Source organism: Babylonia areolata, chromosome 19, assembly GCF_041734735.1.
Source record: "Babylonia areolata isolate BAREFJ2019XMU chromosome 19, ASM4173473v1, whole genome shotgun sequence".
NCBI lineage: Eukaryota > Metazoa > Mollusca > Gastropoda > Neogastropoda > Buccinidae > Babylonia > Babylonia areolata.
The window spans coordinates 46,467,726-46,479,721 of NC_134894.1; the positions used below are offsets into that span (position 1 = coordinate 46,467,726).

Genomic DNA, 11,996 nt, shown 5'->3' on the forward strand with positions numbered 1-11,996 from the left:
GGGGGTAAACAGAAAGAGTTGGTGGTGTGGTTGAAGTGAAGGGGGACACAGCGCACAGGATACGAAACAGATATCATTTTATAAACTGCGTACCGTCAGTCAGCGAGACCAAACTGATTACAGATGGATGGGCAGCAAGAAAGAAAGAAAAAGAGAGGGAGACAGGAAGGAAGGGGGGAGAGAGAGAGAGAGAGAGAGAGAGGGTAAGCAGAGAGAGAGAGAGAGAGAGTGAGAGGGGGAGGGAGGGAGGAAGAGAGAGGGGGAGAAGAAGCACAGAGAGAGAGAGAGGGTAAGCAGAGAGAGAGAGAGTGAGAGGGGGAGGGAGGGAGGAAGAGAGAGGGGGAGAAGAAGCAGAGAGAGAGTGAGAGGGGGAGGGAGGGAGGAAGAGAGAGGAGGAGAAGACAGCAAGAGAGAGGGGGGAAAGGAAGCACAGAGAGAGAGAGAGAAGAGGGAGTGGGAGAGGAGGGAGGGAAGAAGAGAGAGGGAGAGAGAGAGCAAGAGAGAGAGGGGGAAGGAAGCAGAGAGAGAGGGAACGAGAGAGGGAGTGGGAGGGGGAGGGAGGGAGGAAGAAAGAGGGGGGGAAAGAGAGCGAGCGAGAGAGAGAGAGAGAGAGGAAGGAAGGAGAGAGAGAGAGGGAGTGGAAAGGGAGGGAGGAAGAGAGAGAGGGAGAAAGAGAGCGAGAGAGAGAGAGAGAGAGAGAGGAAGCAGAGAGAGAGAGAGTGGGAGAGGGAGGGAGGGAAGAAGAGAGAGGGGAAGAAAGAGAGCGAGAGAGAGGGGGGAGGGAGGGAGAGTGAGAGAGAGAGAGAAGGAGCGAGAGAGTGTGAGAGAGAGAGGGTGCAGTTTTATTTGTTTTTCCTATCGAAGTGGATTTTTCTACAGAATGTTGCCAGGAACAACCCTTTTGTTGCCGCGGGTTCTTTTACGTGCGCTAAGTGCATGCTGCACACGGGACCTCGGTTTATCGTCTCATCCTAATGACTAGCAGTCCAGACCACCACTCAAGGTCTAGTGGAGGGGGAGAAAATATCGGCGGCTGAGCCGTGATTCGAACCAGCGCGCTCAGATTCTCTCGCTTCCTAGGCGGACGCGTTACCTCTAGGCCATCACTCCACTCCAATGCAGATAGAAAATAGCTGGACAGCAAGCCAGCTGGAGACACAACCAAAAGGACAGCAGATAGCCGATAGACAAACAGGAAGATAGATATACAAATGGATAGATAGAAAACAACAACAACAACAACAACATACACACAAATGGATAGATATACGGACTGATCAGTCGATTGATCGGTGCTGAGACAAAGACTGTGACAAAGAGAGAGAGAGAGAGAGAGAGAGAGAGAGAGGAGGGAGGGAGAGAGAGGGGGGGGGAGAGAGAGAGGGAGGGAGAGAGAAAGAGAGGGAGGGAGAGAGAGGGGAAGATTGAGAGTGGGAGAGAGAGAGAGGGAGAGAAAGGGATGGAGGGGGAGAGAGAGGGAAGCAGAGACAGAGAGAGAGAGACAGAGGGAGAGAGAGGGAGAGAGACACACACACACAGAGGGAGAGACAGAGAGAGAGAGGGGGGGGAGAGACAGACAGACAGACAGACAGACACACACACACACACACACACACACACACAGACGGAACGTGGTAACTCCCAAACCCACACTCATCCACCATCACCATCCACCCCACCCCACCGCATCCACACACACACGCATACTCTCTCTCTCTCTCTCTCTCTCTCTCTCTCTCTATCTATCTACCCCAACCCAAAACCCCCCAACCTCCACCTCGACACCCTCTCCCCCGCCACCATCATCACCACCACCACCACCACCATTGACCACCACACCCCCAACCCCTCATCCCTACCCCTCCAACAACACCCCACAAGTTGGCCTTTGGGAACCATCCCCAACGCCGACTGTCCTAAAAAGCCACTTGGCCGAGAGAGGTGAGGGACGTGACTTGGGGCGAGACACTCTCCATTATAATCAAAATTCATTCTAGCCCAGATAAAGACAAAAAACTGTCCTTTTTCTTTCTTTACCTCCTATCCCTCTTTTTAGAAGCAATATATAGGTGTATGCATTTTTTTTTTAAGAGTGAGTGTGTGTGCGTGTGCTTGTGTGTGTGTGTGTGTGTGCGTGCATGTATGTGTGTGTGAGTACGTATGGCACTGAATGGTGATCAGCAAGTGTTTAGTGTGCATGGTCCATCAAAACAGAAAGTAGTGAGATGTCATCACCCTTTCCTCACATAGGCTTTCCTATTCACACTGTCCTCTTCTCATCACTTGACAACGGGCCTATGGTCCGAAACGTCGTGTCAAAACAAAGAGGATTCAACTACCACCCAAAAGGTTTTTATAACTTTAGTTTTTTGTCTTTGAAGAATCCTGCAGTCATTCTTGTCTTCTTGTCTAGCCCAGATAGTCGGGACAGCAGTTACCTCCTCCGCTGTTCTTGATGGTCATAGTCGTGCACGATTGACTATCATCATTATGCTCACCCCAACCCAGCAGAAGGTAGTGCAGCGCATATGGGTCCTCTCGAAGAAGATTGTGAGACAGGGACAGACAGACAGATAGACAGACAGACACAGACAGACAGACAGGCAGATACAGAATGTGGTAAACACCCAAACACCCACACTCACACACCAAACCTCTACCCTCCACCCCCCTCAACCCCCACCAACACACACACACACACACACACACACACACACACACACACACACAACACACACACACCACCCCTACCAACCTCCCACCCCCTCCAACCTCCCCCAACACCACCACCACACAGTCGCCAGTATTGTCTCCCCTTCCAGTAGACCTTGAGTGGCGGTCTGGATGCTAGTTTATTTGGATGAGACGATAAACCGAAGTCCCGCGCACGTATAAGAACCCACGGCAACAAAAGGAGTTGTCCCATGGCAACGTTCTGTAAAAAAAAAAAAAAAAAAAAATCCACTTCGATTAGGAAAACAAATAAAATTGCAAACAGAAAAGACCACACAAAAAAAAAGAAGAAGAAAAAAAAAAAAAAGGTGCTCTCAGTATTGCAACGCGCTCTCCATGGGGAGAGCAGCCCGAATTTCACACAGAGAAATCTGTTGTGATAAAAACGTGCAATACAATACAATATCTGTATTTGTATTTGCATTTCATTTTATCACACCAGATTTCTCTGTGTGAAATTCGGGCTGCTCTCCCCAGGGAGAGCGCGTCGCTACACTACAGCGCCTCCTTTTTTTTTTCTGCGTGCAGTTTTTATTTGTTTTTTCCCTATCGAAGTAGATTTTTTTCTACAGAATTTTGCCAGGAACAACCCCTTTTGTTGCCGTGGGTTCTTTTACGTGCGCTCAGTGCATGCTGGCACACGGGACCTCGGTTTATCGTACTCACCCGAATGACTACACAATCCATTGACCACCACCACACCTCCACCCGACGCCCACACAAAACCTACCACCCCCCCCACCTCGCCACCCACCCTCCACGGAACACAAGCAACACCCCCCAACTACTCACCCCAACCCAGGAGAAGGTAGTAGCGGATGTGGCTCCTCTCGGAGAAGACGGCCACAATGATGAGCGTGTGCAGGTAGAGGCCCTCCACGAAGATCCACATACCGCTGGCCGCCCACACGTAGTTGAAGACCGCGAACAGCAGCTTGCACTGCCAGTGCTGGGAGGGGGGGCGGACGGGGGGTAGGGGGGGGGGGCGGCGATGGAGATGGTAGTGGAGGAAGTGGGGGAAGAAGAGGAGGAGGAGGAGGAGGAATAGGGGGTGTAGAGGAGGGTGCAGAAGTAGAGAAGGAAGAGAAAGGGGAGGAAGAGGAGGAAGAGGAAGAGGGGGAAGAGAAAGAGAAGAAAAAGGAGGAGGAAGAGAAGGAGGAGGAGGAAAAAAAGTGGAGAGGAAGAGGAGGATTGTTAGAGGAGAAAGAGGAGAAGGAAGGGGAGGAGGAAGAGGAGAAAGAAGAAGAATAGGAAGAGGAAGAGGAGGAGGAAAAAGAAGGGGGGAGAAGAGGAGGAGTGTAGAGGAGAAGGAGGAATAGGGGGGTAGAGGAGGGTGCAGAAATAGAGGAGGAGGAAGGAAGAGGAGGAGGGGGAAGAGGAGGAAGAGGAGGAAGAAGAGAAAGAGGAATGTGAGGAGAAGGACGAGGAGCAGAAGGAGGAAGAGAAGGAGGAGGAAGAGGAATGGGAAGAGGAAGAGGAATGGGAAGAGGAAGAGGAGGAGAAAGAAGAGGAAGAGTGTAAGAGGAGGAGGAATAAGGGATAGAGGAGGGTGCCGAAGTAGAGGATGAGGAAGAGGAGAAAGAGGAGAAGGAAGAGGAGGAGGAAGAGAAGGAAGAGGATGAGGAAGAGGAGGAGAAGGAAGAGGAGGAAGAGGAGGAGAAGGAAGAGGAGAAGGAAAAGGACGAGAAAGAGGAGGAGGAAAAAGAGGGGGCAAGAAGAGGAGGAGTGTAAGAGGAGAAGGAGGAACAGGGGGGTAGAGGAGGAGGAGGAAGAGGAGGAGCAGGGGAGGAAGAGGAGGAGCAGGGGAGGAAGAGGAGGAGAAAGAGGAGGAGCAGGGGAGGAAGAGGAGGAGAAAGAGGAGGAGGAAGGAAGAAGATGAGGAAGAAGAAGAAGAAGAGAAGGAGGAATGTGAGGAGAAGGAGGAGTAACAGGAGGATGAAGAGAAGGAGGAGGAAGAGGAATAGAAAGAGGAGGAGGAAGAGGAAAAAGAGGGGGGAAGAAGAGGAGTGTAAGAGGACAAGGAAGAATAGGAGGTAGAGGAGGGTGCAGAAGGAAGAGGAGGAGGGAGAGGAGGAGAAAGAGGAGGAGGAAGAAGAAGAAGAGGAGGAATGTGAGGAGAGGAGGAGTAACAGGAGGATGAAAAGAAGGAGGAGGAAGAGGAATAGAAAGAGGAGGAGGAAGAGGAGGAAAAAGAGGGTGGAAGAAGAGGAGGAGTGTAAAAGGAGAAAGAAGAATAGGAGGAGGTAGAGGAGAGTGCAGAAGTGGAGGAGGAGGAGGAGGAGAAAGAAGCGAAGGAAGAGGAGGAGTAATGTGAGGAGAAGGAGGATGAACAGGAGGAAGGAGAAGGAAGAGGAGGAGGGTAAGGAGGAGAAAGAGGAGGAGGAAGAGGAGGAGGAAGGAAGAGGAGGAGGTAGAGGAAGAGAGAGAAGGAGGAATGTGAGGAGGAGAAGGATGAGGAGGATGAGGAGGAGGGAGAGGAGGTGGATGAGGAGGAGAATAAGAGGAGAAAGAGGAATAGGGGGTAGAGAAGGGTGCAGAAGTAGAGGAGAAGGAGGAAGAGGAGCAGGGGAGGGAGAGGAGGAGGAAGGAAAAGGATTAGGAGGAAGAGGAGGAAGAAGAGAAGGAGGAGGAAGAGGAGGAAAAGACGAGAAGGAGGGGGAAGAAAGAAGGAGGAAGAAGAGGAGGAGGAAGAAGAGGAAGAGGAGGAAGGGAAGGAGGAGGAAGAGGAGGAGGAGAAGAAATAGGAGAAGGACGAAGAAAAGGAGGGTGAGGGGGAAGAGGAAAAGGAGGAAGAAGAAAAAGGAGGAAGAGGAAGAGGAGGAGGAAGGAGAAAAGGAAGAGGAGAAGGAAGAGGAGGAGGAGGACGAGGAAGAGGTGGATGAGAAGAAGGATGAGGGAGAGGAGGAATAGGAAGAGGAGGAGGAAGAGTAAGACGATGAGGGGAGGAGGAGGAGGAGGAGGAGAGGAGGAAGAAGAAGAGGAGGTGGAAGATGAAGAGTAAAAGGAGGAGGAGGAGGAGGAGGAGGAGGACAACAATAAGGTAACTTTATTATCTCAACATTAAAAAAAAAGGCAAACGACGAACAGAAAACTTCAACAACAACAATAAAAGCAACAAAGCCGCTCAAAGTATATTTCTGTAAGAACAGATAAAAGTAATTAATAATGTCAGCAACATTTAGGAGTACAGACTGAAAAAAAAAAGGGGGATAGAAAGAAAAAAAAAATTTAAAAGATTGCAATAACGTTTTGATAACGTTTTTGCCACATTAATTCAAAGCCATAAAATGCCGCATTTTGTGCTAGCCATCTTGTCTTATTTTAGGAGTAGATATAACCTTCAGATTAGATTAAAAATATTGATGACACCCCGGAAAATGAACAAATGGATAGATATATGAATAAATCCGCCCACAGACTGAGAGACTAAAAAACGAAAAACAAACAAACAAAACATTGTGTATGTATATGTAAGCCTGGTGTCAAATATCAATGTGTTTTTTTTTTTTTTTTGTTTTTTTGCAAGGGCCATTTGATATTTCTTTTGACTTTTTGTTGTCTTTATTTTGATTAATATATCACATTATGTCACATCATTCCTGGGCTGATACTGTGAATATGCGTTTTTGTTTTTTTTGTTTTTTTAATGGGGCACTTTCAAACAGACACGGTGCTTGTGGCGCTGAACTGTGGCGACGCGCTTTAGCCAGAGCTGTTTGTGAAAACAACAACAACAACAGCAACACTTCACCATACTTGATTTCTCTTACTGAAATAATGAAGTTGTATTGTATTTGCATTTCTCTCTCTCTCTCTCTCTCTCTCTCTCTCTCTCTCTCTCTCTTTTCTCTAATATCACAACAGATTTCTCTGTGTGAAATTCGGGCTGCTCTCCCCAGGGACAGTGCGTCGCTACACTGAGAGCGCCACCCATTTTTGGGGGGGTATTTTTTCCTGCGTGCAGTTTTATTTGTTTTTCCTTCTGATTCTTCTCTCTATCCCATCTTCATCCCTTTCTCTTTCCTTCCCTGTTTTATCACCAGAATGGTTAATTAAGAAGACTGAGCAATGGAGGCGTCACTCCGTTCGGACAAAGCCGTATACGCTAGACCATATCTGCACACACACACACACACACACACACACACACACACACACACACACCCGCCCCCGCCCACCCCCTCCACCCCTCTTCCCTGTTTTTTGGGTGTTTCTTTTTTTTTCTTTTTTTTTTAAACCGTCTGATATCACTGATCGTGAAAAGACGCTAAACTAAAGAACGAACACACACACACACACACACACACACACACACACACACACACACATATATATATATATAAATTTAAAAAAAATTTAATAGATAGGTAGATATGCATGCATGCAGATATGGTCTAGCGTATACGGCTTTGTCCGAACGGAGTGACGCCTCCATGAAAAACTGAAAATGAAACTCACCCCTTTCACTTTCTTTGAACTGAAGTTCCCCTAATCTTTTTTTTATTGTGCCCAAAGTATGCTGAATACAGAGCTAAGCATTTACACAGAATTGCCCATTTCGAAAATCAAAATCCGCATTTTGTTAAAAGCTTCTGAAGATAAAATTCTTGACTTTGCTAAGTTTTTATTCTATACCTTTTTTTTTAAAGCCAGATACCAGATTCCGCAAATCAAAGCATTCAAAAACAGAAGTGACGCAAACGCATAAGACAAAATCGGTTTAGAATCAGTTAACATAATTGTTTTGCAATTTATTACTTTTTTCTGTTTCCTTATTATTCGTAATACATTTTTCGAATGTGAAATCCCCCCCCCCCCCCCGCCCCCTTCCTTTCTTTTTTCCCTCCATTTATCCTCCCTCACTCTCTCTCTGTCGTTCACTCTCTCCTCTTCCCTCCCTCTCTCTCTCTCCTCTTTCTCTTCCTCCCTCTCTACCTCCCCCCTCTCTCTCCTCCTCCTCCTCCTCCTCATCTCTCTCTCATATTGCACTTTCATATTATTATATTTATATACATTTTTTTCATTGCATTATGATTATGTGCCTTTAAATGTTTACTGTGCATTTGAGTGTATTTGAATGTCATGTATGCACTTCTATAACCTTTGATATCCTGTGAGTAGTTTGATTTCATTTCTCTTTGCCCTGGGGGATGGATGTAAAAAAAAAAAAAAAAGCATGTGCATGCTTATTCCACTTCCCTCATTAAAAAAAAAGTTCGTTTGTTCGTTCTCTCTCTCTCTCTCTCTCTCTCTCTCTCTCTCTCTGTGTGTGTCTGTCTGTCTGTCTCTCACTCTCAACTCTCTACTGAAGTGAACCTTATGTTGTCTTTCTTTAATAAAACGTCATCAAAACATTACCATCTCTCTCCCCCCCCCCCCCTCTCTCTCTTTCTTTGACCCCCACCCCACCCCAACCCCGACCCCCAACACCCCCTCACACACCCTTCTCCACCACCTCCTTCCCTTCCCCTCCCTTACCGTGGTGCCGTCGTCATTGAAGACGATGACGCCAGGGGCCGTCTCGATGACGTCATTGGGCAGGCCGAGGTGGTGCACGAGGAGGTTGTCGCGGAGGAAGGACAGGGTGGCGCGAAGGACGTGGGCCACGAACAGGTTCAGGTGGACGGTGTTCCGAGGGCAGTGGAGGCGTCTGGGAATAGAAAGGAAACGAAATGAAATGAATGGAAAGGAAACGAAACAAAATTCTTCTAATGCAAGGGAGTTAATTAAAGTGAAGTAAGTAAGCAGCAGAGTGAGCAGTGTTGCAATGCAGGGCGTCTGGAAACCCCAGAAACGAAACGAAACGAAACGAATGAAATGGATGGAAACGTTTAATGAAACGAAATTCTAGTTCATGAGGATGGGAGGTGGGAGAGGTGTGTGTGTGTGTGTGTGTGTGGTGTGTGTGTGTGCGTGGGGGATGGGGGGGGTTGAGGAGGGGTAAAGTGGAATAATCAGCAGAATTAGCAGTGTTGCAATGAGTGCAGGCAAACGAAACAAAACGAAATTCTATGTCAAGGGCCACCCCTTGGGGGGGGAGGGGGGGGGGGGGGGGGGGTAAAGTGGAACAAGCAATACAATGAGCAGTGTTGCTTTGAGTGCAGGCGTCTGGAAAAGTGAAACGACAACGAAACGAAATAAATGGAAACGTTAATGAAACGAAACGAAATCAGTTCGAAGGGGTGTAAAGTGGAATGAGAGAGAGAGAGAGAGAGAGAGAGAGAGGAGAGGAGAGAGAGATAGAGGGGAGAGGTCGAGAGAGACTCAGAGAGAGAGAGACGAGAGACACAGAGACTGAGACACAGAGACAAAGAGAGAAAGACAGACACAGAGACAGAGAGACAAAGTATGGGTGTGTACAGAGAAAATGTATTTTGCGTATGCGTGCGCATGAGCGCTTGTACGCGTGCTTGTGTGTACGCGCGTACACGCACAAGGAGCACGCATAATAATATTATATACTTGTCTACATACACACACACACACACACACACACACACACACACACACACACGGCCACACCCGCGGGTTCGTCCGTCGCAGTTCCAGCGTCGGCAGTCCGCAGGGAACTCATCGATGTTAGGTCGCCAGGAGGCCACACACCAACGGAGAACCTGCACTGCTGTTGAGTCACTTCGGTGGTGCTCAGTGGTGCCTGTTCTGATTTAACGTACTTAGGACACCACCTACTAAGCCCCCTACTAACGACGACAATGGCTTAGTCGCGGAGCCAGACTGAGTAAGCGTCCCTCCCAGAGTGGAGACCACCACCACGTCCTGAAACAACAGCCCCCTCATGAATCTGCCAACACTTAAAACATTGACAGGACTCACCCCAAGCACGGAAGTGGAGGGACATCGAAACTGAGGTCACCACGAGAGCAGGGCTATTTATTCATTTATATTTATTTATTTATCCCTCGTTGCCCCCCTCCCCTCCACCCCTAAACATCCCCTCCCCAATCTCCCCACGCCCCCCTTTCATTCTCGATTCTTGGTTATCTTGTCTCAGGGTACGTTCCACACACACACACACACACACACACACACACACACACACACACACAAAACCCAGCCACTTGCTGATTACCAGTTGACGGCCGCAACAGCCGAGTGGTTAAAGCGTTTGACTTTCAATCTGAGGGTCCCGGGTTCGAATCTCGGAAAGGGCGCCTGGTGGGCAGAACCCTGCTAGTGCCTGGAACCTCTTTCCGTGTGTATACGCATACAGAGTATCAAATACGCACGTTACAGATCCTGTAATCCATGTCAGCTTTAGGTTGGGTTATGGAAACAGGAACATACCCTGCATGCACATCCCTGTATGGTTATCTACATGGTGGGGTCACTAATCTATAGCTCATTGGCCAGGAAAGCTGAAGCCAACTGGACGACATATTGTTACTCGTATCCGGCCGTCAGTCCGTTAAGAAGTCGTCTGCTAACTGGTGGTAGTTTCTGGGCGGTATCCGTGTATCTTCGATGAAACTGTGTCATGCTTGCCCCCACGACATGCGAAATGTTGCGTCTTGATTGAAATCTGCCAATGGTTTATCTACCAAAGTTATTACCGGAAAACAGTGCAGTGACACGTGGCGCAGATTTGCTGTGGAGACACACACATGAATGTCAGCTGAACTAATGCCGCGAGCAAGTGAAAGCTTGCCATGAATTCAGCTACACAAATGAAGTTACCGCTTCGTGCTGTACTGACACGAGAAGCAAAATGGCTGATTGAACACTTCCGCTGGCTTCAGTTAGCAAAGGGGCTCAAAGAAGGCATGCGCTATCCATCTATTTTTAGACCAGTGGGCGGGGTAAATGAATTAAAATGGTTATACACGCAAAATGTTACATGTCTGTGTGTGTGTGTGTGTGTGTGTGTGTGTGTGTGTGTGTGCGTGACAGAAACCTGATTTGATGGCATAGGAAACGAATGATGAGCGCCAATGGCAACCGTCAGTCGGCTCTACCCTAGCCCTGGTAGGCAGCCTGTTGTGCAAATGACTCCGTGTATGTAAAGCGCTTAGGGCTTGGTCTCCGACCGAGGATAGGCGCTGTATAAATTAACATCCATATCATCATCACCAATTGTCGTCAGCTTGATACAGCAACGCATTTCAAGTCAGACTCAGCCAGTTGCTGTCAGCTACGACATTCTCCAGACAGGAAAAATAAAAAAACAACAACAACAACAAACCAAAAAAAAAAACCCCACAAACAACAACAACAACAACAAACAACAAAAAACAAAACACGAATATTATTTGGATAAAGGCTATTAGTATCATTGAAGAGTTCCGTCGCTTGGACCGGCCATCCATCTGATCTGTGTGCTCGCGATTAATCTAAAAGCTCTCTGGAGACGGCTGATAGCCAGTGTAAACGAACACTTAACCCCCTGCATACTTGGCGAAAAAGCGTAAAAACAGGGAGGGTGGACTTTTCGTCGCTCGCATCGCGCGCGAAAAGTAGGTCACATGACGACACGGGCAACCCACCACTGTTAATGGCTTCTCTGAGTGTGCACTACTTTTGTTCGGACAACTAGTCAGAGAGTTTATAAATGGATTAGTTCGAATATATGATGGGAGATATATCACAAGAAACACGCTCAAAGTAAACATGGAAGACTAAAGCAAATAATGGGTGTAATTATAAAACCAAATATTTCTTGTAAAAAAAAAAAAAAAAAAAAAAAAATCACCGAAAATGTTCAAAATCTTTTCGTCAGAACAGCGATTTCTACGACGTAGTTTCAGCCTTTCAGTGTCCTAGAAAAAAAAAGAGGAAATGGACATGCGCATGCGCACGCGGTTCTCGCTAAAAATTGCCCAGGCAGTCCGACGGAAATCCGACGAAAGCGGGCCTGCACACCCTCCCTTATGACGTGCGTACAATTATCGGCCACTGAGCTGCCGTCAGCAACTGGCTGGTGATCTTAGTGTGAACGCAGCCTTAGTATCTCTGGCCTCACACCACCTTATTATTATTATTATTATTATTATTATTATTGGTAGTTACTGTATCTTTAATGTATTTATCTCTTATTTTATTTATTTATTTATTTATTTTATTTTATTTTTTAAATTTTATTTCATTTCATTTTTTTGTTATTTTTTATTTTATTTATTTTATTTTATTTTACTTTTATTATTTATTTACTTATTTATTTATTAATTAATTATTATTATTATCATTATCATCATTATAATTATCAATATTATTATTATCATTTAAGATTTATTTTATTTATATTTTAA

At 46.9% G+C, this 11,996-nt stretch overlaps 1 protein-coding gene across 1 annotated transcript in view; it reads right to left on the reverse strand.

Annotated features, from left to right (window-relative positions):
* Nucleotides 1–3,517: 3,517 nt before the first annotated feature.
* The window catches only part of LOC143294187 (parathyroid hormone 2 receptor-like), a 168,266-nt gene continuing 159,787 nt past the window's right edge, over nucleotides 3,518–11,996 (reverse strand). Inside the window, exons 7-8 of the mRNA XM_076605618.1 lie at nucleotides 8,212–8,383; nucleotides 3,518–3,682 (exon numbers count right to left, since the gene is read on the reverse strand). Of these exons, the coding sequence (XP_076461733.1) occupies nucleotides 3,518–3,682; nucleotides 8,212–8,383 (337 nt within the window). The remainder of the gene's footprint in view (nucleotides 3,683–8,211; nucleotides 8,384–11,996) is intronic.